The sequence below is a fragment of the Oryzias melastigma genome, linkage group LG2, assembly GCF_002922805.2.
Source record: "Oryzias melastigma strain HK-1 linkage group LG2, ASM292280v2, whole genome shotgun sequence".
In the NCBI taxonomy this organism is placed as follows: Eukaryota; Metazoa; Chordata; class Actinopteri; order Beloniformes; family Adrianichthyidae; genus Oryzias; species Oryzias melastigma.
In genome coordinates this window covers 8,405,829-8,433,311 of record NC_050513.1, presented here as the reverse complement: position 1 = coordinate 8,433,311, position 27,483 = coordinate 8,405,829, and the positions used below count along the sequence as shown (strand labels likewise).

General features: G+C 39.2%; 2 protein-coding genes across 2 annotated transcripts; one reads left to right on the top strand and one right to left on the bottom strand.

The window, feature by feature from the left end:
* Positions 1-225: 225 nt before the first annotated feature.
* fdx1 (ferredoxin 1) lies at positions 226-4,560 on the top strand. Its single transcript, XM_024294504.2, has 4 exons — positions 226-701; positions 3,585-3,709; positions 3,781-3,910; positions 3,991-4,560. The coding sequence occupies exons 1-4, from the start codon at positions 580-582 to the stop codon at positions 4,097-4,099; spliced, it is 486 nt and encodes a 161-aa protein (XP_024150272.1). The 5' UTR covers positions 226-579; the 3' UTR covers positions 4,100-4,560.
* On the bottom strand, positions 4,478-27,483 carry LOC112160125 (rho GTPase-activating protein 20). Its single transcript, XM_024294500.2, has 19 exons — positions 24,523-27,483; positions 23,484-23,658; positions 21,403-21,538; positions 21,173-21,286; positions 18,253-18,338; positions 15,561-15,734; positions 15,339-15,488; positions 13,068-13,109; positions 12,922-13,006; positions 12,765-12,842; positions 12,630-12,696; positions 12,386-12,547; positions 12,147-12,313; positions 7,792-7,956; positions 7,410-7,522; positions 7,144-7,336; positions 6,772-6,886; positions 5,897-6,699; positions 4,478-5,696 (listed from the first exon to the last, which is right to left on the bottom strand). The coding sequence occupies exons 4-19, from the start codon at positions 21,257-21,259 to the stop codon at positions 5,064-5,066; spliced, it is 3,120 nt and encodes a 1,039-aa protein (XP_024150268.1). The 5' UTR covers positions 21,260-21,286; positions 21,403-21,538; positions 23,484-23,658; positions 24,523-27,483; the 3' UTR covers positions 4,478-5,063.

The window sequence follows — 27,483 nt, the reverse complement described above, 5'->3', positions numbered from 1 at the left end:
GTCCACGTAAAAAAAATCAACACTTTCAGTAAATCGACTTTCCCCTTCAAAATAAAAGCGAAACAGCACGTATTTCCTATAAAATGCAGTTTAAACTAATTAATTATATAACCTAAACTTATATTTGAAATTAGAATTTCTTCTATTGCATAAAATAATACGAAATATTTTTTTTTGGTGCGCGAAAATAATTGTTTATAATTTTATTTTGACAGTATGAAGTGACGTTCAATGTCTTGTTAGGTGAGGAGTGAAATAACAGCGTTCCGTATATTTCAGCGGCTGTGCGATAGCGTCTGCCTATCTTGTGTTTAGCAGATAAGGAGGCTCAATTGATCAGTGAGCCACTCTATCATCAACGCGGACTACAATCATATGTTACGTGTTACGCAATGACAGCGACTAAAGGGACTTCCTGCAGCTAAAAACCAGCTAGCCCGGCTAGCCCGCTTTGACGTGCTAGTAGTAAGTCAAACTAGTTCCGCTCGGCACAGAGCGAAGAAGTTTTAGAGTCCGAACCGAAGTTTTTTCACGTCCAACATTTGTGTGTGACTGGGTGTCCCGGTTCTGTTCTGGAACATGGCTCTGGTGTCGGCTTTAAAACGACTAGCTTTTAACAATTTGCGGGCGTATTCGCGGAGGACGGCGGCGGTGTCCGGACTCACCGTGCACAGGAGTTTGACCACCGTACAACCTCTCAGGTATGTCACTCTGAAACCCCAAAAATGCTTATTTTATCTCAAAAATAAAAAAAAGCTTAAACGAAACAAGAGCTAGCTTTAGCATCAGTTTGAATTAGCCGCGTGCCAAAAATTCAGTCAAGTTAGCCTAAAGTACATTTTGTACCTGCAGAATTTTTAAGGAAAAAAATATATCACATAATTTACAAACTTTTAATTGATAGTATTAATACTTGGGGATTTTTTTTATTATTAATAAAATTGTGTTTTGTTTGCTCATGTTACGTAGCCCTCGGTGTCCCTGAACGCCTCACAAGGTTGCGTTTCTGTGGAGGACCAACAGCTGAACCTCTCAGGGCCAATCCAATAGTTTAATTGTATAATACTTGATGCCAAGCGGCTCAGGTTGAAGGTTTTGCCCCCAAATGGCCTTAAACATGTTTGATTCCTCCCTGCACGCAGCATCCACCTCAGATCTTCACCTTTATTTTTATTTTTTTTTAATTCTCCTCTGAGATTTTGAGGTTCAAATCAGGTTATGGAGGGCAAAGTTTTTGAGAGTATTTTATTTTATTATTCTTTAAGCAGATTACTGTGGGTTCTCGTTAGGATTAAGACTTCCTCAAAGTGGTTTTATTTTGCTTTTCTGATCCTGATAGAAATGTTTGTTTATTCTGGGATGGCGGTTAGTAGTAAATTAAGACACAGGAGTGCTTAAACTGGTTTAACACTAGAACTTTGTGTGAGGATCGTGGCGTTTCTGGTCAAATAAATAGCCGACCGCCTAAAAATTACCTAAAAAAGATTGCAGCAAAATAGTTAAAGATTTATAGGTGGTTTGGTGATGAAAACATTTTTTAAAAAAGTGTTTAAATTAGTTTTTTATGGCACTGTTTTGAGTTGTAAATGTTTGTCCTTCACCTTTGTAGCGGATAATTTGGGAGACCCCAATCGGAGAACTTTTCTTTCGGTTTTCCGTGAACCTGTTGGCACCTGAGCATCTTCGTGTTATGTGTAAATGACCTCACTTTACCCCGTGTGTCAGTTTGCTCCTGCAAATCTCATTATGTCTGACTTTATAAGCTGTACTTAAAGCACTGTGTGTCTTTAAGAAATCATTAGATGATGAATAAAGTGTTCTAAAATTAAATTTGATGATAATGAAAAGTTTCAGCTTTGATTTACATTCAAGTGTTTGTCCTTGAGGTTCCTCTCACTAAAGGAAATCTGTCCAGGAACTCTTTTGAGCTAAAATAATCAAACCAATAATAGCATTACAGTATTTTTTTTTATTACTCATAAATATTCTGGTTGTTTTTTAAGTCTATTTTCCCTTTTAAGTGTCTGATTTTGTACAAATACTATCAGTTTCTATAGGAAGCACCAGAAATGAGCTTTAAATAACTTTATTTTTAGTTTTTCCACGTCAGAATAGCTTTAAGGACTCACTCTAACATGTTATAAGAAGATTTAAAAACAAAAATTAAGCTTAAAATTACATTTCTTGTTTCAAATTCTTGACAATCAAGAGCAGACACAAAATGCCGTTTGAAGAAGGTCGTATTTATGACAGAACGGGCCACAAACTCGCTCCATTCTGGTACGTATAGATCTATAGATCCGTGTACGTCTTCATTTTCTTCGGCTGGACAACTCCAATATTGCTCGCCACTTTTGTTGCAACATTGTTAGTCTGTGTAAGAAAATATCGATTCAGGGAAATATCTTGATTTGGCGATTTAAAATGCTGCCAAGACGATATTTTGTTAATTATTTAACATGTAGTTCAGTGGGTTACTTATGTTTTCCACGTAAACACTTATTGTGTTCTTTCTTATTGATGTTATGATCATTAAATAAAATGTATCTTATCATTTTAATAACATGAAAGGTGTATTAATATTCAAAGTATTTTTCTTCATTTTAACCTTTAGAAAACAGTCAAATTTTGTCTCTGCTTTTAGATCCAAAAATGATCGGACAAAGCAAATAATTATTTAAGAAAAAATAAAAGTATAATAGTTGGTTGAGTGTTATACATTTAGGGCTGAGATATAGAAAAATCTTTCAGTTTTTTCCTGATATTTATTTACGTTGAATTTTTAAATCTCGGCTTATTATTCTGTTGTCATTTTCAGCACACATACTAAAATGAAACCCAAAAACTCCTAACACAGACCCACGTTCTCGTATTAGCCGTCACACCACAAGCTAACTGCTTCAGCAGAACTAATGTGAACTGTAACAAATTTCAAAGTATGACTTGGTGTGATCTTGAGGCGATCTTTAGATCTTTTGTTCTGCTTTTCTCCTTAGACTCCAGCAGATCTTCTCTTGACTTCTGTAGGTTTTTTAGATTTTAGTGGACAAAACACTCTGAATAAACTCCTATTTCAGAAATTAAATAATTTTTTAGATGAATTTCCCCCCAAAAAAGGTTTAGTAGAAAAAACAAAGTTTTTCTTTAATTTTCTCCTTTAAATCATGCGACTCAAGAGTCTCCTCCCAGTCGCTCTTTCTGTTTTTATCCCTTCAGGGTTAAAATAATTTAAATATGAAAATCCTTGGCAGCAACAGGAAGTGATGTCAACACTGATCCAGCTTTGATTTTACTCAGCTTCAGAGATGTTTGTCTCATTTGTGGGTTTAGCTTCTGCATTGGTTCAGTGGAAGCGCCTTTGTCTCAGGCTCCAAACCCAGAGGTCATAGGTCATGCTACAGTAAAGAAGAGTCGGGATGCTTCCCCTTAAAAGTTATCATTTTGAATTAAAACTTTATTTAAAATGATTTGACTCTTTTCCTGCAATACACATATGTGACCACTAGAGGGCAGAGTAGTCCTTAAAGATGGTCTGAGTAAAAGATGTAAGATTAAAATTAGAATATTATAAAACTATGTTCCAGGTCAGAGAACAAAGTGACGGTCCACTTCATAAACCGTGACGGCGAGAAGATCTCAGTGAAGGCCTCGCCTGGAGACTCTCTGCTCGACGTCGTCATCAACGAAGACCTGGACTTTGATGGTTTCGGTACGAGATTCTCACAGACTCAGACCGCCGGCTGACCCGGGTCGGTGCATAATTCGGCTTTGGTGTTGCAGGGGCGTGCGAGGGAACGCTGGCGTGCTCCACGTGTCACCTGATCTTTGACGAGGAGGTGTACAAGAAGCTCGGGCCGGTCACGGACGAGGAGATGGACATGCTGGATTTAGCGTACGGCCTGACTGACACGTGAGGATCCGCAGTGGGAACAAAAACCGCCCTTTTGGTGTCAAAACCTGCATCCAGATCCACTTTTTTTTTCTCTGCAGATCTCGCTTAGGTTGCCAGATTTGCTTGACGAAATCCCTCGACGGCGTTGTCGCCCGGGTTCCCGAGAGCGTGGCCGACATCCGGCAGACCAAAGACGGCTCGTCTTAACAGCCGAAAGCGTGGATGTAGGCAGTTTTAGAGCCAGGAAAGAGGGGTGTGCGCCATGGTAGGTTCTGTCGCAAAATACCGTCCTCATTTTAAAATTAGAGGCAAAGTATTTTTAAAAAATTCAAACTGTAGCCATTATGTATGTAAGCTGCTGTCCAGCTAAAATGAACTAATATAGAACTAAATCTGATTTATTAAAAAAACAAAGACCCGATTTTGCTGCACCTTTTTCCACTGTTTTAACAGTTTCTGGCTAAATTTGCACCAAATAAACGTTTCACGTCGGATCTCTTGTTGACTGAAATGTTCCGCCACACGTCTGGCGCCCCGAAACGACAGCCGTACCCCCAATCTTCTGTGTGTGTTTGTGTTTTTTTGTTTTTTGACACATCTGTATGATCACACATTTCTGCCATGATTGTACATAGCTGGAGCACATCTGTAAAAACATAATAAATAAAAAAAGTCCACCTTTTTAATGGGAGTGTCAACTGTTCCATTTCAATCCGAAGTTTTGGCGGGAACAAAAAATGAAAACTTTTATTTTGAAAGGTTGGCAAAAAAATGGAAGAGGAAGCTGCGTCGTTGGCAGCAAAAACAAGCACAAATATTTACATTTCCTCGTGAAAACTAGATTAAATTGAAGTCAGGCGGACAACAGGAAGTGTCAAAATAAAAGCGGCGCGGTTCCTAGCATGGTTTAAGAGTTCCTTTTCTTCACAGTAAAGAGTTTAAATAATCTCAGGTGGTCCAAGATAAATTCTGCTTATTTATAAAAGAAGGCAACAACAGGTTACATCTGAAATTGGCAGCTTTTTTCACCAGGATTTGTTATCTTCAAAGGCGAAAAGCTCTAAGCATTAGCCGAAACTTATTTTCCTAAAATAATCCCAGTAAATCCTGCACGTCGAGATGAAATGAAATGAAGTAAAAACGGAGTTTTGACTGTAATAATGGACGTTTGTCACACGTATGACTCTTCCGCGAACAGCAGCTGCTCCAAATCCGGTTCCACCGAAGGATCGCTGCATCTCTTCACCCACTCTCTGCGGCTCTCCACCAGCGCCAGCGCCACCTGCTGGCTGCTTTTGGGGTTGCTGCGCGGGTGACCGGAGAAGTAGTCCCTCACGGCTTTGGTGGCGCCGGGCGAGAGGCAGAACCGGGGCTCGGACCCCCCTTCCTGCGCATCCACCTCGGTCACCTTCAGGCCCGGGTCGCTGGGCAGCCGCGCCCGCGTGAAGGTCCGCTCCACCACCTGCCTCCCCGGCTCGGACCCCCGGCGCTGGTACAGCCGCTCGTTGGGCTCCTCCACGGAGTGAGTCTTGTGTCGGCGGAAGAGGGACAGAGACGGGCCGCTCTGCTTGTAGAACAAAGATGGAGACGGCAGCTTGGCGGTGGGGGCGCCGTCTCCGCGGTTCGCGTCGCTGATCAGAACGGCAGACGAGGACTCCGAAATCTGGAGCCAGCTGGGTTTGGGAAGCTGGAGGGCGGGGGGGCTGGAGCCGTCCGGCTTTTGGTTCGTCTTCGATCGTTCTGCTGGACCCCTGCTGGCCGGTTTGGGTTTAGCTTGACCGCCGGCGTTCAGTTTGGCTCCTCCCTGTTTTCAGAAACACACAAAAAAAAGTCAAACTTGCGTTTAGTGAGTTTTTCTTGCAGCACATTTGCTTAAATATTCAGAAAATGTTTGAGATTTAATATCACAGAACATTTTACAAATATTAAAAAAAAATTCCCATGATGCATTGCGGCTACTCTACAGCGTGGATAGCTCTAGTGTGGAGGATTGCGTTCACTCACCGTGGGTCCGCTCAGGTTCTGCTTCTGACCCGGCCGCTCCTCTGGCTCCACCTCCAAGCCGTCCTGCTGAGTCAGCGACAGCCTTCTGTCCTTCTTCAACCAGCAGTTTGGGTGGAGGCCCATGCAGCCCTTCAGACCCCCCCAGCTGAGCGGCTCTTTGGGCGCCGAGTCTTTCGGAGTAACTCCTCTCAGTGGGACGGTGGGGGGTTGTGGGGTCCTGGTGGACCCGGTTGGGTCTCCGCCGAGCGAGTCCAGAGAATCGAGCGAAGGGGAGGCGGGGGTGGAGGACAGACTGGAGGAGCTGGCCTCCAGGCGAGCCGGCTTTCTGTTGACCTCCGAGTCCTTCCTCCTGCTCCGGTGTGGGGCGTGGCTGCTGGAGAGCTCCTCCTCCTCGTCACCTGTTAGACCGTCTGCGCTGCCGGACACATGGGGGCGGAGCCTAGCGTTGTATGCAATAGCCGGCTCCGAGCGGCGCCGCAGATTGTGCCTGCCCTCCAGAGACAAGGAGTCCAGCGAGGAGGAGACGCCCTCAGGCGACCCGTCCCCCTGGGGGCGGGGCAGCTCCGCCCTCCGCCGTCTCTCGCCAGAACGCAGCTTGACGCAGCGCAAGCGGTCGCTCCTAGTGAGGTGCACGTCCAGGTCGGCCTCCTGGTCGCTGAACGTGAGGATGGAGTCCAGGCTGCCCTGCAGCGGCTTGGGCCGGACGCCACGCCTGCTGAAGGACGGCGACCCCGGGCTGCCCTCCTCCAGCTCGTTCTCCAGACTGTCGTAGGAGGAGTCCGTCAGCGGGTAGACCCACGACTCTGACCACCGAAAGAGAGACGAAGGTTAAAACCGCTCGCTAAAATACTCCAGTCTTCGGCGTTTTCGTGTACCTGACCCGCTCTCGTCCTCGCTGCGTCTCTGTGGCGGCCCCCCGAACAGCGAGGCCGGCTCCTCCCCGAGGATCTGCTGACAGCGCTCGATCATGAACTTGACCAGCTCGCAAACCTGATGGGGAAAAAAAGAAAACATTCATCACTTTGTTTTCAGAAAGTCAACGTTAAAACCTTAAGCCGACCGACGTTCCAGCGAGAAAGTTCATGCCGATCCGAACACTTTTCCTTAATCTGATCCCCAAATCTACCTGACCTTTAGAGATTAAGGAATTACGCAAATGAGTCTGAAATTTGGGTGAAATTCCATTTCAGATTATCAGAGTTTTTGTCAGGACTTCTGAGAAGCTGCTCCTTGATCCCAGTCGTCACCTTCTTAGCCCCCTCCCCCTCCAGCTCGCTGCTGCACGGATCTCCGGGGGGCCAGAGCAGGCTGGGGGCGATGCACACCGACAGGTTGAAACTGGTCATCTGGTTCTCGTGGGCGTGGCTCTGGACAGCGTGCAGCATGGCTAGCAGGTAGCGCAGCAGCAGGGCGTTCTCTTTGGTCATTCGATGGATCATTCTAGAAGAAAACACAAAAAAAAAAAGCATCGATTTGGATTTTGTTCCCGACTTCCTGGAAACGGTTCTGGTACCTCTGTACGTCTTGGACTCGCTCCCCTTCATCCTCCTCTTCCTCCAGCGCATCCATCCACTCCTCGTAGAGCTCGCAGCCTAACAAGCTGCCAGGGATGCTGCGCAGGAAATCCTGCAAATCAAGCCATTTTCTGTCATTTCACCCTAAACTGGATTTGGAATCCCGGTCAGGGAGCATGAATGACTTTAACGCCCTGGAAAAGTCCCGCGTTTTCCTTCCGTGTCTGACGGCTTCCAGTCAGCACAGAAGCTGTTATCTCTGCAGATATTACAGATGATAATCCAGATTAGATTATAGCGAGCTGATGCGCGGTGAACAGCTTGTCCTGCGTTTTACACATGTGGGTCAGCAAAGAGACAAACATCAGCTTGGAGGAGCACCTTGAAGACCCCGGCGATGATGAAGACGTGGTCCCGGGAGAGAGGAAGCTCCGCCTCCCCGCCGTCCAGGGAGTCCCGCAGCTCTCGGATGGCCCGAGCCCCAGCTGAGCGCCGGAAGATCCCCCGAGTCCAGGAGCCTTCGTGGTACAGGAAGACCAACATGTCCTGCGAAGAGAACGGCGTTAAGAAACCAAACGAACATGAGTCTAAAATAGAGCAATAAAAATAAAAGAAATCCAGAATTTTTGAAACAAATGAAGTGATAATGCTCAATGGGATGTCCATTATCGGCTTCCTGATTTGTATTAATTTCCTTTATACCATCGTCCTGGTTAATTGATGGCTGCAGGATGTCCGTTGAAGGTGATGATGGACACGAGGGGTGCAGGGAGAAATCAATTTGGTAATACTTGTATCAATTTAAAATGCAGACGAGATGATATTTAATTATTTTTGAGCAATTGTAGTTCAAAGAAAAGCACCATGAATTTACTAAAAGCAACTTGTATCCAATATGAGATACAGCTGCAGGGTCATAAAATAAAATGAATTTTACCATTTTATTAACATGAAAGAAAAATATTCAGGTAGATTTTTTTTTTTTTAAGTCAGGGGTCTGCAACCTGTGGCTCTTTTATCACTTTATTGTGGCTCTTTAGCTCTAATGAAAAATGCTAACGATTAAATACATAATAGATGAGTTGTTCATTGATAATCCTGCTCCAATTTTACTTGCGTTATGTAATTTTATTGTTGATGATTTTAACGGTAGACTAAGGTCTGCTATCGATTCAGTAGCTCCTTTAAAGACAAAAATTCTTAAATCAGATGTTACAGCAACTTGAAAAGAATCTGCAGGAGAGCAGAGTGAAAATGGAGAAAAGCAAAGTTAACGGAAGATTACGAATTTCTTAAAGATCAATTGGAACTCTACAACTCCTCAATTAGAAGTGATTATTTTTCAAATATCATCACAGACAATAAAAACAATCCCCAAATTCTTTTAAAAATAATTGATTCTTTAACTAATAGAGATCCTAACAAGTATTTCCTGCCTCATTCCCAAGCGGCATGTGTAACCTTTGTTGACCACTTTGGAGGAAAAATCCGTGCTATAAGACTAAGTCTCTTATCACTACAGAACGATCATCCAAAGGGATCACTAGCACTGATTCTACCCGGGGAAACACTGGGGAGTTTTGTCCTGGTTTAGATCCCAAGGTTTTAGACAATTACAGACCAGAATCCAATCTACCGTTTTTAGGCAAAATTATAGAAAATATTGTTTTTAATCAACTACATGATTTTTTTGAATGAGAAAAACATATTAGAAAAATATCAATCGGGTTTTAGGAAGAACCACAGTACAGATACGACCCTTTTAAAGATTTTAACTGATTTTAGAATTAACTGCGACTCAAAGAAGCTCACTGTGCTGGTTCTACTGGATCTTAGTGCCGCATTTGACACAGTAGACCACCAGATTTTACTTCAAAGACTTGGGAGTCTCGAGGGCCCATCAGGGGCTGCTTTAAAGTGGTTTCAGTCCTATCTTACAGAGAGCATTTTTTTTATAATATGGATACATGGTCTTCCAAAACCCATGACATAAGGTATGGTGTCCCTCAAGGTTCAATTTATGTCCAATTCTTTTTAATTTATATATGTTACCTCTTGGGGATGTCATCAGGAGACATGGCATTGACTTTCACAGCTACGCTGATGACACACAGGTTTACATCGCCGTGTCTCCTGATGACCTTGAACCTTTGAACACTCTTTTAAATGGTATTTCTGACATTAGGTCCTGGATGGCAGATAATTTCCTACAGCTCAACCAGGACAAGACTGAAGTTTTATTTATTGGTCCTGAAGACAAGAGAGAGATGATTTTACAAAGTTTTCAGCATTTTAAATCCTCTGTGTGTGAGATACTTTGGCGTACTTTTAGACTCTGAACTAAATTTTATTCCTCATATCAGATGGGATGTTATCATCTCAGAAACATTGCCAGAGTCCGCCCATTCCTCTCTCTTGCCAGCGCAGAAGTGCTGATGCATGCTTTTATTTTTAGTTGGTGAGATTATTGCAACGCCCAGCTTTCCGGTTTACCCGATAAATCAATTCATAATCTACAACTCCTTCAGAACTCAGCGGCACGAGTTCTGACAGGGACCAGAAGGCAGGAGCACATTACACCAGTTTTAAAATCTCTGCATTGGCATTTCAGGATCAATTTTAAGGTTATTTTAACAATTTATAAAGGTTTTAACTGTTCTTGGCCTTCTTTTAAGGTACGAGCCGTCGCGGACCCTGAGGTCCTCCGGCACTGGCCTTTTAGTGGTTCCTCGGGTAAGGACCGTGACCTATGGTGAGGCCTCGTTCTACCGTTATGGTCCTCGCTTGTGGAACAGCCTGCTGGAGAGCCTCAGGTAGAGACGGTAGAGGTTTTTAGAAAAACCTCAAAACATATCTTTTTAATTAGTATTTAGTTGATTTTATTCACTGTCATGTAGTATAATTGAGCTTTTAACACCACTTTTATTTTACTAACTGAAATTTAATTATTTACTATTTTTTTTATTGTTGTTTCTTTTAACTATTTGATTGCACTTGCTCTTAATGTGTTTTTTTGTTTCCTCGTGGGATCCTCTTTGTTCAGGGGTTTTGCTGCTTCAGGGCCTGGTTGTTGCGGTTCTCTCTTTGACTGGAGCGGGCAGCGGTCTGCACCATGGTTTAATAGCTGTGGTGTGGGCCCTTTGACCTCCTGGTGTTGGTAAGAGCCGCAGCAGTGTCCCATGTGTATTACCAGTCTCCCGGGATAAAGTGGATCCCCACAGTACTAATTCTGTACAGCAGAGCCAGGCCGCGGGTGTCTTTTAGAATGTTTCAGGGTTTGTGGGTGGGGTTGGGCCGGAATGTAAAGGACACTTGCTTGTTTTTAAATGTTTTCTTTCTTTTCTTCTTTGGCCATGAAAAGCGCTTTATAAATAAAGATTTGATTGATTAATTGATTTAAGTTTTCGCATTTCTGTTTAGATTTTTAACATCTTAAACAACTAAGCAAAAAAGGCTAATTTACTGGCAGAAATTCTGTAGAAATGTTTTCTTAAATTTGTGTTTTAAATTTAAAGTTAGTCAAACAAAAGTCCCCAGACATTGTTTTATTTTGGTAAGTCACACTAAAGTGGTTAAAGTTTTGAACAAATGCAGTTTAAAATGATTTTGAGTTATGTGTTTTGTCCCTCACATCTTAGAGAACGTAAAAAAAAAAACTCAGTTTATTCTGAATGTTTTGAGTTTTTTTTAAATAAATAGATTCTACTAAAATTGTGTTTATATCTGAGATTAAAAGATGAAAAATGAAGGTGTTTGACTTCCTCGTTGTTTAATTGAAGTAAAGCTGCTGCAGCAGGAGGACATATGTGACACAGGGTGGGTTTTATTTTGAAAGGATCTAGTGTGTGCTGCTGTAAAAAGTAAAATAAGTTACAAATGTTGTATATACATAAACATAGGCACTGTTGTAATTTGATTTTTGTAACATTTAAGTTACATTTATAAGTTTAATTGACAAAAAGCATAAATGTTGTGAATTTTTTTATTATACAGTGAGATTTTATGGCTCTGGTTGGGTTCTGGTCTGTAAGAAACTAGTCTTTTAGTGTTTAAGGTTGCAGACACCTGGTCTAAGTCATACTCTTTAAAAAAACTGAAATGTTTTTGGTACAGTCTTGAGATTTTTTGTGAAACGTATCGTATCGTGTATCGCGATACATATTGTATCATCGGAGTCTTGCCAATACACACCCCTAAGAGTTGTATGAATTTTTATTTAGAAAGATTCACATTTCTGTGTCGTCCATTATTTTCTAATAATGAACACCTTTAAATGTATTACCCCTTACTTAATGAAGTATTCATCCATGATATTTATATTTAAAAAGTCATTATTTTACCACAACTTCTATTTGAATTAATCATTTTTTATGAAAGGTGGATTATTTTGTATCATTTTTTTTTGTGCTAGGAAAAAAAAATATTTTTCTGCAATATTTATTTTGGAAATGAGGATTTAAAAAAAAAAAAGTCATTATTATCGTTAGTAATTGTTATGCTAAAAGCAAAACATCTTAAATTCCATTGAAATGTTTTCAGAAACCTAGACAAAAGCTTCACTTATGCTTGTTTGTGGTCTTGTTGCCATGGTAACCGTAAGTTTAAAAGGAGTTGTAAGACGGTGCTACGAGTGTCGTCATGTTTCCGTTTCATCTGAAGTGTCTTCCTCCGGGTCCTGCTGCGGTCATAAAGGATTTTCTGTCAGACTAGCGAGGATCTTCGGACCCCTCACCCACCATGATCGGTTTGGGCAGCTCGCCCTCCGTGCAGACGGAGTCGAGCGGCCGGCCGAACAGCCGTCCTCGAGGCGCCAGCGGCAACTCGTTCAGGTGAGACGAGGATCCTCGCCAGAACGCCCAGGCGATGAGCGAGCGCCTCCTTTTGAAGGGCTTCTGGGAGAAGTCTGCAGGGCGAGAGCGGGCGATTGGATCTCCGGGATGTCGGCGGCTAAACGACTCGCGGGACAGCGCCTCACCTGCGTGCTGCGGCGGCGGCTCGGCAGGCCGCGGCTTCAGAACGAACTGACACTGGTGGTACCCGCTCAGCTGCTCCGCCTGCGGGTCCCCGTCCCTGCCTCCTCCCTGCGCCTCAGACCTCCTCACATGGCTCATGTGGATGCTGAAGGGGAACTCATGACCTGACGGAGCAGCATAGCATCACCCTGCAGCGGTGTCACACTCCCGGAAACTCGTGGGCCTAAAAAGAGCCGACTGTCTCACCAATCAGAGGGTACGGCGTGTTGTCCCGTTTGGAGATGACCCACAGCTGGAAGTCTTTGACGTTTCCCTGAGCAGAACACAGACGGACAGTTCACTTTCCCCTCGTTTGTGCGTGTCAGACCTGCTTTCACTCACGATGATGCCGAACTGCTGCAGGGCCAGCCGGATCACCTCGTTGGTCGAATCCGAGTTGCTGACCGGCAGCGTCTTGGTCTGTTTGAAGAATCAAAAACCTCAAATTGAAGCTGCAGGACAGTAGAAACATTTCACTCAAACGTGGAGGCAAACTCACAAAAGCAAAGGTGTTGATGCCTTTCCCGTAGACCCTCAGAGGGATGGTTTTGGGCTCCTCCTTTTCTTTCTCCTCCTTTATCCGACTGTGGGAGGTCAAAGGTCAATTTGGTTGATCATATACAAACTCCGAAAATCATCGTTTACCTCTTGAGGACGGAGAGCCACTTCTCCTTAAGTTCTGCTGAGCTGAAGAAAGACAAGAAGCACAAACACCCAGAGTTGTCAAATCAAGGAGCAGGAAGGAACCAAAAGAAACGGGTAAACTTTCCTTCTTTGTTTCCAGGAATCTCCTCTCTGCTGTCCCACTGAAAACAGTCCAGTTTGTTTACGCAGCACGACCGACTCAAAGCGGCAGATTTCTGACACAAGCCGCAGACTGGAGGATAAATTCACTCTAATCTGATTACATCAGTCTTTTAAAGAGTTACAGGGTTCATTTGGAAATCCAGGACAGCAGCGTGTTACTATAAAAACAAACATTTACTGAGGCTCCAAGCCAGGTCCAAATCTAAAATTGGAGATTTTTACTTTTTTTTTATTTTGCTGATTAAAAAAACCCAACTAAGAACATTAAAAAATCAATTAATAATAATAAAAATTTTAGGAATAATAACCACTTTTTGGGTAGATTTTCACAAAAACTGACATTTTTATAGCCGTACATTCAAATGTTGCTATTTAGTGTCATTAAAATAGCATTAATCTAAAAAATTATATTTTAATTTAACTCACTGGTAAGTTTCATAAAATGCATAATGATGTTTTGGGAATTTTTAGAGCTAAAGTTAATAAAATTAATTGAGATAACAGAAATGCAGCTGCAGGAGAAAATATGTGAACCCTTTGGTGCTATGCATAAACTGAACACACGACTGTGTCTAACAGAAACATAAAAACATTAATTGGTGTTATTTAAGCATGTTTTCCTTTGTAATTTAGATCTAAATAAAAAATAAACATTGTGTCCATTTTGTACAGAAATTGAGGTTCTCCCAAAGGGTTCACATACTTTCTCGTGCAACTATAAGTCAAAATTGAAAAAAAAATAGAAGGCTTTTTTTGGGCCGCTTAAACTTTTGTCTATTAATAAATGTAAATGTAACTAAAAATGTAAGTAAATGTAGATTAATATACAAAAGTAGGTCGTTTATGGTCAAAATTAGCATCTAAGTGGTTAGCATGTTTAAAACTAACACATTTTTGTTAAATTTATGTTTAAGTGATAAACAAATGCAGTAATTTTGAATGTATTCATTAAAGGGTAACACAACAGGACAGTTGGAGGCTGTTGGAGATTTGAAAAACGCGAAAAAAAAGGGAGGGGGGGGACAGGCTGAGCGGGGGAGGTGTGGTTTGGATCTGTGATTGACAGTGAGGTTAGCTTGAATAATTTTCTGTGGAGGTTGAGGATTTTTCTCCTCCACCTTCTCTCGAGGCGAGCGTTCATGGTCCAGACTGAACGGGACCCGTGTTTGAGTGGTAAAATGACGCTAGCATCATAAGCTAACAGAGGCTAACGTATTAAGCTAACAATCCCAAGTGAAACGTTCATTGCAAATCCATCTCCAGGACGGAGTTCGCTGGATTCAATGTCACTTGTACTAAATCACTGTTGTCTAACTTCTATTCCACTAAAAAGCTGTAAAACTAGTAGATTTTTTTTTTACGCCTATGAACCATGCTAAAGCTAGCACGCTAACGACCGACCATTAAAGAATCAAAGATGGGTGGGGCTTTAATACTGGAGCTGCAGAGCCTGATGAACCAGTTGACCAATCACAAAATTCAACTTGAATACCTCGTTTCAACCTGTAGGGGGCAGCACCCAGATGGTTTTATATTATAATTTCAAGCTTATTTTAAATTGTCCAAAAATTAAAATGCACTTTTAATGGCCTGTTTATAGACAGCCCCTTTAATTTCTGATGGATTTTGTAATTTTGACTGAAAAATCCAACATTTAAAACTCATTTTTAAGTTTTCCAAATTTGTAATAAGGCACATTGTTGTATTTAGTTCTCATTTAGAGGATATTAGATCAAAAAACATAAATGTGTATGATTCAAGATCATAAAAATGCACTAAATTTGCTGAAATAATTTGGTTAAACTGCAAAAGCATGTTCTAATTCTCTCTCCTTGTTAGAAAAAAAATGCTTATTTTTATAAAGTAATATTTAAATTTAAAGGTAATTCAACCTATTTGTGGTGCTTTCAATGTTTTTCTCTGTTGAAGAGTCGGAGGCTCACTTCCTGTGGAGTGAGCTCTTGCGTGATTTAATGTTTAAAGTTTCTGGTGTTCTAAATGTCACGTTGAAGCGTCTCAGCCGTGATTCAGGCGGTGGAAAGTCACCGGCCTCCTCCGATGTGGGATCGCTGAGCCGTGCCAGCTCTGTTTTCACAACAAAGTCTGTACCTAAACATGGCGGCGCAGTTCCAGGTGGGCCAGCCCATGACGAAGCCCCTGTCCGGGTGGGTGCTCCCTTCACACACCTCGTCCATGCAGCCCGCCGTCCACATCTCGCACACGCACACCTGCAGCTTCTGCTTGAAGTGGTTAGCTGACCTGGACGCAAAACGGTTTTCCACCAATTTTTTCAAAATACAAACCTTCCTGATCGCTGCACCACAAACTCACTTAGCTTTGGCGATCACCAGGATGTCGGTGAACAGGAAGAGGTGTCGGTCCTGGGTCTGCATGCCCGTCTTGAGCTGGGCCTGCCCGTGCAGGAGGAACGACCTGTCGGAGCCGGCCAGCAAGGACTGGACCAGTGGACAGGTCTCCGGGCAAACCGGTACCAGGAAGCTCTCCCTGGAACACAAGCAACGCTGGCTTCATTTCCTAGAAGCTGCTGCTTCAATTCTCGTCCTTGGCCCGTCTTCACCCAACCTGAGAGAAAGATTTGACTCCCAAAAAAGCAGCAAATTAGTGTTAAAGTCAGAGTTTTGATTGTTTTAACTAGAGAAAATCCCACAGATTGACTCAAAGTTATTAATAATTTTTATGGGTTGCATTACTCTCTTCAAAGGTTTAGTCAAAGGAGCAGCTGAAGCTAAAGGCTCCTCCTACTCTAGAAATGGACACCCTGGGAACCACGAGAGCAGAGCTCTTGTACGTTCGTGTGGAACAATGCCATCTTTGGGATTACATGTACTCTGGCCATTAAAAGATTATATTCTGTGATAAAAAAGATCAGATGAAAACTTTTCTGGATTTGTAGCCTAAAACTGAAGATATGTGACCTTATTTTTTTATCTGGAGGAGTAATAGTCTGTAAAACTAGAAGGTGTATTTAGGATCACGTGAAGGAAGCAACTAATGTGGATTGAAATAATCCAGGCCACAAGTGTCTACCCACACCAGCCAGTCAACTGTGTGTGGAATTAGTTTGACTTGTACTTCACAAATCTACATTCTGTCCTTTTTTTTACCCTGCAAACCAGTAAAACGCCGTTTATTGGTGAATGGTAAAATGACAAAAATGGAGTAGCGCCACCTAATGTTAGATGTGAAACGGAGACATTTGAATCGTGGACTATGTGAGGACTGGAGAGGGAAATAAAAAAAACATTTGTAGCCCTAACTTGGTGTTAGATAATAAATGCAATATTTTTTGATTTGTGCAACCTTTCTGTAAAAACAAAACAACACAAAACAGCAGTTTTTAAAATTGTTTGTAGATTCTTTGAGCTAAGTAGATACATAAAGTGTAGTGTCATCAGCGAAGAAAAAAATTCAGAATGTAAAACAGGAAAAATTCGATCTATTAATTATTTAAATTTCTTTGTTTTCATCAAAGATGAAATTTTGATGATGATGGTTTCCTCAACTCAATTTGATTAAAAACTAATATTTTTAAAATTAACAAATTGTAGAACTTTTGTTAATTTATCCAATATTTCACTTTTTACAATGCATCTTTTAAAAGATCGACTTTATAACTAAAGGAGTACCAGTGTCGATCCCTGTGGAACACCAGAACTAGATTGTTAAAATGTTCTTTTTTTATTTATTATTAGTTCTCGTTTCTAGTAGTTACAGCAAAAAACAAGGCAGTTACTACAGATTAAAATAGTTTTTGTTTAGTTTTTACTTCTTTGTTCATTTTCAATTAGAATGTACAACAAATACAATCTACGTAAGAACTACAAGAGTACATAAATAAATAATAATAAATAAATACATGTTTAATTCAAAGCAAAGTTTTAAATTGCCAGATTTTTGTTTTGAAAACTGTATATAAAGTTGCAAGAACAAACGCATTTCACTTTTTCATAATACATCTGTGGTGGCCCCTCCAAAGATCACCAATCAACATAACTCCCTCCAAACTAAAGCAAGCCACCACACCGCTAAGAAACTGCTCCAAACTCTGCATAAATCTTGAATTCTTCTATTGGACAATTCTTAATTCTGAAAAAAAAAAAACTTTTTTTCGACATTTCATCTGACTTTGTGATAATAATGCCATCAGATGCAGGATATTTTAGAAAAAAAAAATTGGTTCTATTATTTTTTTTTTAGAAGAAAATTTCCAACGCATTCAAAGTTCAAGAAAACCCAGAAATCTGAGCTGCAGTGATGGTTGAACATTCCAGAGGAGCACTTCCACAAGGTTATTCATTCTTCACTTTCCCAGTCCATATGCTCAAAGACAGAGACTATAATTAGACGTCTTATCCTCTGATAAGTCGTACAACAGGAGGATTATTTATTAACACCTCGCTCGAGGGTTGTGCCACAGTCATGTGAGGATGAGGATGTGCCCGCAGGAGTTTGTTGTTGTGGCCTGATGAGGAGGATCACTGTGCTACACACCTGGATGAGTCGCCGCGTCTACACGAGCGAACGCTCCCAAGATAACGGCAGGAAACCCCACCAAACGGCCTTCTGATGGCCGCCACTTCCTGTTTTAATCTTGTGATAAGATACGGAGCAACAACTCTGACCATGAGCCGTGATGACATTTGGTGCTTTTGAGTGCTTTCACAGTCAGATAGCTGAATAAAATCTGTTTAATCTGGTGATTAAACCTACAATTGGTTTGCTTTCACACTGCGCTTTCGAGAGTGGACCAAAGACGGAAAAGTGGAAGAAATTGAATGGAAATGTTGGACATTTACAACAGCTGTTTGTTTGGTTGAAACACTTAAACATACAAATACCATCACATATTTGTTTACCTTTCACACCTTCAAAATAAAACTAATTTCACAGGGTGAAGGCCAAGAAAGTCATTTTCTCAGCAGCCACGCACTGAGGTGGATTTCTCCCCATCTGTGAATGACATTCTGCATTTATCTTGTGTTCAACAATCTTCTCGACGTACCTGGAGATAGTCTTGGACCTGGTGAGAGCCTTGGAGATCACCATCGACGGAGCAGACTGACGCCTGTAACTCTGAAACCTCATTTGCTTAAAAAAGAGAAGATATTTTGGAAAAAAATTAGTTCAAAAAGCTGCATTCTGTCCATTTGTATATATAATTTATTGTATTTTACGGAATATAAGTCGTAGGTTTTTTCTTTGCATAGTTTGTACGAGATGCAACGTATTTGTGATTTTTTTTTTATTAAAAACAGCCACTAGAGGGCACTGTAGGTGTGTATCAGTATTTTGCCAGTACTTTCAAACAGTCATTGGCGTTTTGGTCACCATGTACAGATGTTCGAAGTGGCTCAGTGGGATGCTAACTAGCTGTCGGGGGTTTAAGTGGAAAAAAAAAAAGATGCTGAGCTGTTTGCTCATAAATAATTGATTAAATATCGCCTCATCTGCATTTTAGATTGATACAAGTATCGCCAAATATATCGGTACAAGTATCACGATACATCTCCAAATCGATTCTCCCTACAGTTTACTAGTGCATGTCCACCACAGTTCTATTAGCCACGACCAAATCAGAGGCTATGCCCAAATTCATTCCCTATACTTAGTCAAAAATGTACATTTGTACATACAAATGTTTTTTTTCTCGCAAAAATTGTGGACCGCAATGCATTGTGGTCTATATTCACTAATGTATTGAGCATCAATGAACTCTAGTTTTTCCCAAAGACTTGTGTGAAATATCTATGGATTTTGTATTCGTAGATTCGGACAGCACTACAAAATTCAACGCGCGTTGAAAGTTTGAGCTGGTTTAATTTTTATCGCGTGTTGAATGGCCACACGTTTTATAGAATCGTGTAGACGGATGAAGTTCAAGAATTTTTAAGCCCAAAACGCACAAATACACACATTTTCAAAGAGTTTTCCTTGAAAGTGGTCGCTTGAATGTTCGGTGGGAACGTAGCTTCACACTAGGATAGCCGGAATATTTCAAAACGACACAAAGGATAAAGAATTCAATGGATTTAGTGAACTTGTTAGCATGTCCTTTATACTATAGTTATTGGATTATTTATTCGTATGTTTCGCTAATATACCAGATTCCTCTTTTGTTCTATTATTAAATTTGCCTTTCAGGATTAAATGTCCTTCTTGTTCCCGTATTTTGTTATATTTTTCGGAAAAACACGATGTGTTCTACTTATTTAAAAACAAATTACCAGAAAAAGGTGAAGAATAACATTATGCCAAGTCTCTTGCGTGCTTTATTTGTCCTCTTCAAAATAAAACGTACAAACAAAAATATCAAACTGCTTCCCTAACTGTGAATTAATCCATAACTGCCACTTCACTTAAGCCCAAAAGCTGCTGCTTATACAGTCAATCTGATATCTTATTATCCAGGCTTCCTCACACGAATCATACGAGTATCGTTTAATCTAACAGTGCCGGGATTTGTGCGGACAAACAACTATTACATAACCAGTTTTTTCCATTGTACTGGATGGTAGATTAACCCACTTGTTAACAGTCGACTAATGTTACAGAGTTCAATTTGGAAAGAGATCAAGTTTTACTGTGTTTTGACATTTTTTGGTAGATATGAGTTATTTTTAATACAAATTAGAACTATGATGAAACAAAAACAGGTTTATTTTATGTTTAGGATCCTTTTCCAATGCAACTTTTACATATCAAGTTTAACCAGACATGCATAAAACTCTAAATTAGGACAAACTTGGATTTAAATCTTGAATATAGAGACACAGCTTTGAAATATCACCTAATGTGGCTTTAAAATATCAAATTTTGACCACAAAATAATTAATTTATTTTGTTTTTATTCTATTTTTAATAATAAAGACCCAATAAATTAGTTTTTTTTACTTTAACATTGAATTCTTACAAAATAATGGATGTCTATGATCATAATATGTTAAGAAAAGTAGAACTTTTCCTAAAAGAAAAATGAACAAACCCATAGAAACATGCTTATATCTCACTGTCAAATCTCTCGGTGTTGCTTCAAATTGCTCATAAATGTTACGGGAAACTCGTGAGTGACAAAGAGGCCGTCTGAATCCCCCGCCGAGCTCTTCCACCGTCCAGAAACTCGCACATTTCTGACATTTCACGGAGCGATAACATTGATTTAAACGCAGTCACGGGGAGGCGAGACATTCCTGCCACATTACAACGTTACCTTTCAGCTCCAAAAAGGTAAACTCTTCATGTCTGGGTCGCAACTTTCATATCTGCTGCTAAATGTGTTTCCCAAAGCAGAAACGGTGTCCTCACATCACCGTTGTGCTTTTAATCGCACTCAATAAAAGCATTAAAATTGATTTTTTTTTAAACGAAAAGATAAACTGACCTCTTGTGTTGGGAAAGGTCAGCAAGTCATAAACTGACTGTTATGATGTTTGTCCTAGAAACAGAAGACGGATTCAAATAATCCACCATTTATGTGATTCTTCTAACTTATTATTAATAAAAACACTTTCTAAGAGTTTAAAACTGATTATTCAAGTTTGATAAGTATTTGAAAAATAAACTTTTCCTCATAAAAGTGAAACTAATATTATGGATCCACATGACTCTTTTAATTGCTTTAATGTTTCCTCTTCTAACACTTTTTTTGTTTTAAAGTTAGATTATAATCCAGATTTCCTGTAAATTAAAAAGCTTCATGCAACCTTAAAGGCTTTAATGGTCAAAATTTGTTTTTTAAATGTACTTTTACTATTAATATTGTCCAAAATGACCCGTTTTCACATGGGTCAAATTGACCTGAAAACAATAAAAGGGTTAAATAAGCACCAACTTTATCTTAGAGTTTAGTTTCTGGTGCCAAAATGATCCATTGTTCTGATATGAAGTTAAACATTGAACATTTTTTGGAGATTTTGCGCACAAACCCGCCGGTTTTCCTGCCCTCCTCCGCCGCCTCCGCCGCGGCTCAGGCCGTCCTGCTGCTGCTGCTGCTGCGGTGACATCCCGTCCATCCAGCCTCACTGCGGCTCCGTCCTCATCTGACGCAGCGGAGACAGAAATCCCATCAACGCTCGCAGCCACACGCGCAGCGCCAACATTGGAAAACTGCGGCGCGCGGGAAAAAATAAAATAAAATAAGCCCAAAAAAACTCACGAATAAAGTTGGAACTCAAAGGACGCGTCCGCTGCCCATCAGACTGTGTCAGGAGGCTGCCTCCTCCTGTCCGGATTATCTGCTGCGCCGCTTCTTAATGCGCCTTTACGCACAGCGCGGAGGCGGCGCCACCAGGCTGCGAATATAGGTCTGACTATTTATAACTGAACCGCTTTACAAGTCAAATTTGATCCAAAACCAACAAAAAGGAAAAAAAAAGCCGACCTGGTAAGTACAAAAAAGGGGGAGGAGCTTAGGTTAGTCATCTATTTACGAGAAAATCACTTTAATCAGAGGCGGATCTAGGAGGTTTTGGTGTGGGGGGCAGGAAGGGGCCCCTTTCTGGAAAAGAGGTGTCCTTTTAATAACATACGAAATACTTAATTATTTAATTGCATTTGAAATAAAAGTACAATTTAAAGTAATAAAGTCCCACTCTGATCATCTTTTGATCTATTTAACCCTTTAACACCGAAGTGAAATATTCAGGTGTTTAAGCGTCACCGCCGAAGCCTCAGCTGTTAAAGGGTTAAAGTGTTCCTAGTGGTCTTTTAATTATGATTATGCTGTTTTTAGCCAAAATCAACCTTTAATGAGGAGTAAGCCTGCCCCCGTTTCCCATCATTCCTTTGTTTACACTTACAGATCCTCACAACCTCAAGCTATCGTTAGCAGTGCAACAAAAATGATGAGCTTTTTTTTAATTTCAGCAACCGAATACTAAACAAAGAGAATGTCTTCACAATTTTTATTGATAAAGACGAAAAACAACATTTTTTTTAATTATTTGTAGATACTTGTAGCTAAATAGATACATAAAGTGGGGAGTCATCTGCATAGAAAAAATACACACTGTAAAAAGTGAAGCGTTAGATCAATTTACAGAAGTTGTTTTTGTTTCAATCAAATTAAAATTTTTGGGTGATGGTTTACTAAACGTAAATATTTAATGTCATAAAAACCCTTTTTTAATGCAACAATTAACAAAACATTTATTAATTAATCCAATATTTCACTTTTTTACAGAGCACCTTTTAAACGATCGATCATAAGACTAAAAAAAAGAAAGAAAAGAGTCCCGGTATCGATCCCTGTGGAACACCAGAAATACATCTTTAAAATATTTTTTTGCTAAAATATTCAAGCTATCCAGCCGTACAATTTGAAGCCAGATACAAGCTTGGACGAGGAAAATGGAGATTTATTTATCTACAAGTGGATCATCAGAACAGAGCAGAGCCGAGAGTATTTTCTACGACACAAATATCTCATTCTCATCAATTTGAATAAAGAAATACTGCAGAAATGCATTTTTAGTCTTAATTTTGTTAATATATATATTAAAAAAGCCACAAAAACATGTTGGAACCATTAAAACACAAACAACACAATTTTCATCAGAGGGTCTTTAAAGAAAGAGTAAAAACACAAAGTACAAACTAGTTGGAAAATGTTTTCTTTAAATCTGATTATTCTGTGACTACAGAACCTCCAGGTAAATAAATAATTTCTAAATGAGGGTAATCAAAAATCTGAGTTAGATTTTAGCATCCAAGGTTTCATTTTCACTTTAATTTGTCACAAAACATTTATTTATTTGGTAGAATTCTCTAAAAAAAAACATTTTATTGTTTGTATTGTCATACAAACCCTACAAAATTGAAGAACTTCAAGCGATTCTGAGATAATTTTCCAAATAAGACAATTTGTTCTAATCTAATAAGTGTGGTTTATCTGATTTCTGTGGAGTCTGATGCCGTCTCACGACTGCAGGGTCTCCGTCCGTCTGAGGAGTTCTGATTGAATTTTCCAGTGGGGTTTAAAGTGGGACTCCAGGTTGGAATGTAGGTCAACCTTTCCCTTCACTTTGACCTCCAGAATGAAACAATAAGCACAAATATCTTTACGTTACATTCCGAACCGTCACATATCGCAAAGTAGAAGATGTAAAATCGATGGTTCTTGACGAACTAAAGTGGGACAGAAAGTGGGCTACAGAAGAACAAGGCCACCCAGTGAACGTTCATTCCCCAAATTGGCCACAATCCGCCCTGTTAAAAGTGGATCGCCTCAATGATTACCTTCCTTCTTGTTGATAATGAACAGCCTTGGGCATGGCAAAGAAAAGTAACACCCCCTCCCGCCGCTCCTCACACAAGCCGCTTCAAAAGCTCCAGTTTGACCCAGCCGAGGCGACACTTCAGAACTTCAGTCCACAAGTCGGGTTTGAGGATGAGAAGTCGACCCGACGGTGACCTTTAAAGAAAACACATCCAGAAGGTGAAGTAGAATACTCAGAAGAGGAACGCTTTAACACTTTAACGGAACACAAGTACAACAGAAAACGGATTTAAAAGAAGAAATTCAACAAAAGTCTGAAGTCTGTAAGAGTAAAACAGAATTTACTTATAAACATTTCACAGATTTAATTAAGATGTCTACAGTTCCCAGTGAAGATCTGGGTTAAAGTAGAGGATTGTTCCAAACCAGTTTGGGCTTTACAGTGCTAATAACATTTAGGAATTGTTTGTTTAAAGTCATTTATTGACATTCTTTACAGGAAAAAACTGCTTTTCCCTTAGAAAAACACTGTAAATTTTAGTGTACTACGAGTATACTCAGTGTACACTAAAAGTGAGGCAGTATACTTGAAGTTTACCTTTTATTCATTTATATAATTAAAACTTAAAATAGTATTCAGACAGTATACTTCCTACACTACACATGCACTGCCTATAGTATATTTGATATAGACTCAAGTATACTCAACTTTCATTCAGTATACATCAATACGTATTTTTTAAAAATCCATAATCGAATAAAAATTTAAAGAAAAAAATTAAATAAAAACATAAACTTTAGTTTTGCTGTTACTTTTTATGGTATAAATCAGTACACTTGAAGTTTTAAGTATTAAGTATACTTGAGTGTAAGTACAGCACATAGTCCATGTACTTTTGAGAAACTCAATACTTCTTTAGACTAAATAAAATCAGCACATTTTAAGTTTATAATCTATAGATATTCAGCTATATAATACGTGTGCTGCATCACGTTTAGTAACTAAATATATTTGTAGTACACTAGGAGTACTTTTTGCTAAGGGTATTATTTAAATACCTGTTCTTCTGGTCTGTATTTCTGAAGACAGGCACATCCGTCTGACAGACAAAGTACTGTGAAATCAGATTTCAAACAATCAAAGAATCATTTTCACGCCAAACTTGCAGCCTAGACACATTTGCAGAAGAACATTGATGATAAAAAAACTGAAGGAACCAAAGTCACGTCAACCCATAAAATATTAGATTCTACGTCATCAGATTCACGTTTATTTGCTGCCTTACGTTCCAGAAGATTTAACACAACAAACTTGTCACCATTGTTTTATTTGAACCTTAATTTTATTGACTCACACTGTGTACGTTTCATGAATTTGTGTATATACTTTAATTATTTTACGTCTGTGTTTCAGTGTATGTTTATGGTGCTTTTCATTTTTGGTTTAATGTTTTAGGTTGACATTTGAAACATCTTTTTAAAAATTGACCTCTACGCTCATCTTGACACTTTGTAGTTATCCTTTTAATGTGTGCTGTCCCTAAAAACATAAATAAATCAAAATTACGTACAGTAAGGAACAAAAATAACCTTTATAATTTAAAAAAAATGTCAGAGAGGTTATAAAAGTAAAATGTTAATCAAATGTTGAGAAAGATAAAATGTTTTACCTGCTTTTTAATGTGTGTATTTTCTGGACTATAAGCCGCTACTTTTTTTTTTTAACTAGATTTTTAACCATTCACTTCATCCAAAGGAGCGACTATTCTGTGGATGTTTCTGAGGCTTGTAGCCCAGCGGTGCGGCTTGTATTCTTATTTATTTTTTAATAGAGCGGATCAGTTTATATACAGGAGAGCTCTATAGTCCCGAAAATACGTTAAATAATGTCTGATTTGTGCAGATAACAAAGAAATTTGGAGTTTGTAAACTAAATTGTGTTGTATCAATGAACACTTTGCACTTCCTGCATTAACGGATCCACGCGGGCTCAAAGAAACTTCCTGTTTGTCTAACAGTTATTGAATAAGTACAAGTTCCATTTGTGATTTTTAACATGTTTTATTTGTGTTAAATAGGGGAAAAGGGGAAAAATAAACATCCATTATTTTTATAGAAACTACGATTTTTCTACTCTGTCTTACAAATATTCTACATTTGTGAAAGAAATCCTTAAAATTGGGCTGTAACGTTTTTTTTTTTTTTTTTTTTCTGGAAGTTTACTGGATTTATTAAAATGTATGTGAGCATTCTGCAAACACCAACTTTATTCTTTAGTCAGACCGATGAGAAACTTAAAAAAAAATAGTCAGCTAATCAGTCAAGTTAGAATTAAAGTTAAAAAAACAGAAAAAACAAACGGGGTTGAAAATAGGCACCACTTGTAAATAGATACCAACTCCTACAACCTGATGCATTAAAATAAAATGAATAAAGCAGACCTCATCTACTTCTTTTTACAACTTCTTTAAAGTTTGTGTTTAGATTAGTCATCACGTAAGCTTGGTATCAAAGGTTTTAAATAATTAAATAAAAATGTCATTTACTGGGGTCAGAGAAAATAAGGTCATGCCTGAAACAGTTTTGCTTTTAACATAATGTCCGTGAATGCACCACCCACTCTGATTATTAACTCTCCTGCAGCGCCAACGTTTAAAGTTCAATAAACTGCTTTTATTCCAGAGAAGTTTTTCCCTATAGTGGTTTATACACATTTTCTGGACATGAACTGTTGTTCTACTTTCATGTTTAGTGCTTCTGGTTTCTAGTTATATCAAACGTTTAATTTTGAGTTATTTTTTTGGTTGTTTCGACTTGCTGTTATGTCCTCAGTGAATTAAATTTGATGCTTAAATAAAAAAAACATCAGCGTCAGATAATCACTTTTTTCTAAAATGCCAACAAATTCTGCATCACAATTAAACCATTGAAAAATCTGGTTTAAAAGTTTAAAATATTACTCAAAAAATGTGAAAACAATTTAAAAATCAACTTTTTGAAATGCAGTTGATTTTACATGTTCGTTTTGCGATGGTAATAAGTTAGGCTTATGATCAATGTTAATTTCAACCACTAGATGGCAGCAGAGCCACCAGCTCCTTTTGAAAGATTCCTGGTAAAAAGCATCAAACACAACAGGGTAACCCTCATACTACCTTAAAAGTGGGGTCATCTGGACCCCAGGGTTAACAGAAACACCACAATAATGTGTACTTTCTTAATATATAGTGTAAATCTCATAAACTTATAAATAAATCTAAATCTTATTCATTTCTATGAAATAAAATCTAGATTTTACTGACATAAACTAAATTAAATATGTTGTGAAATTAAGGCCTCGAGGGCCTGATGGAGTTTGCTGAAATATTACATTTCAACAACTGCCAAAATTATTTTCAGCGTTTTCTTCATTTATTCACTTAAAAAAATACATTTTTTTCCCATCATCAAAACTTGAAGACCTCTTCTCTGTAACTTTAAATAAAGCACAATTTAAAAAAACCTTTATTAATCCCACAATGTGCAGTGAAATCTGAGGTTTTTTTCAGCAAACTACTTAAGCTCTATGACGATTTTATGATGTCTTTCATTAATTCCAAGGTGTCCAAATATAACCCCATATACCTATACCCCCACCACCATGCTTTACAGTTTGTTTTACTCCCATTTTCCTTTCATTGACAATAGTGCATTGTGGGTTAAAAGTTGAGTTTATGTTCCCTGTTCAGACACCATTTCAAAAACACACAAAAGGCTGATTTAATCTTAAAACGATAAATGTCAACATGAATCCATAAAAAGGTCTGGAGGTCTTTAAATTACAAGTTACTTTTGTCATATTTTTGTCACATTTATCAAACATGTAAAACAAATTAAGAGTGAGAAGACAAAATAGTGTAAAATGGAAAAGATCAAAAAGAAAAAAAAAAAGTTTTATTTTGAAAGTGTCTCAAACAGGAAGTGACTAACTTTCATTAACGGATCAAACCAAAACTGTAGAGACACATTAAAAAATCATTA

Bases quoted from the DNA above. Each gene is read 5' to 3' on its own strand.
- fdx1 (XM_024294504.2), top strand. From the start codon at position 580: ATGGCTCTGGTGTCGGCTTTAAAACGACTAGCTTTTAACAATTTGCGG. The intron at 702-3,584 runs GTATGTCACTCT...ACTATGTTCCAG, and splicing joins ACCACCGTACAACCTCTCAG to GTCAGAGAACAAAGTGACGG. The intron at 3,911-3,990 runs GTGAGGATCCGC...TTTTCTCTGCAG, and splicing joins GCGTACGGCCTGACTGACAC to ATCTCGCTTAGGTTGCCAGA.
- LOC112160125 (XM_024294500.2), bottom strand. From the start codon at position 21,259: ATGGACGGGATGTCACCGCAGCAGCAGCAGCAGCAGGACGGCCTGAGC. The intron at 13,110-15,338 runs GTACAGACTTTG...GTCTTTCTTCAG, and splicing joins AACTGCGCCGCCATGTTTAG to CTCAGCAGAACTTAAGGAGA. The intron at 12,314-12,385 runs GTGAGGCGCTGT...CTCGCCCTGCAG, and splicing joins GCCGCCGCCGCAGCACGCAG to ACTTCTCCCAGAAGCCCTTC.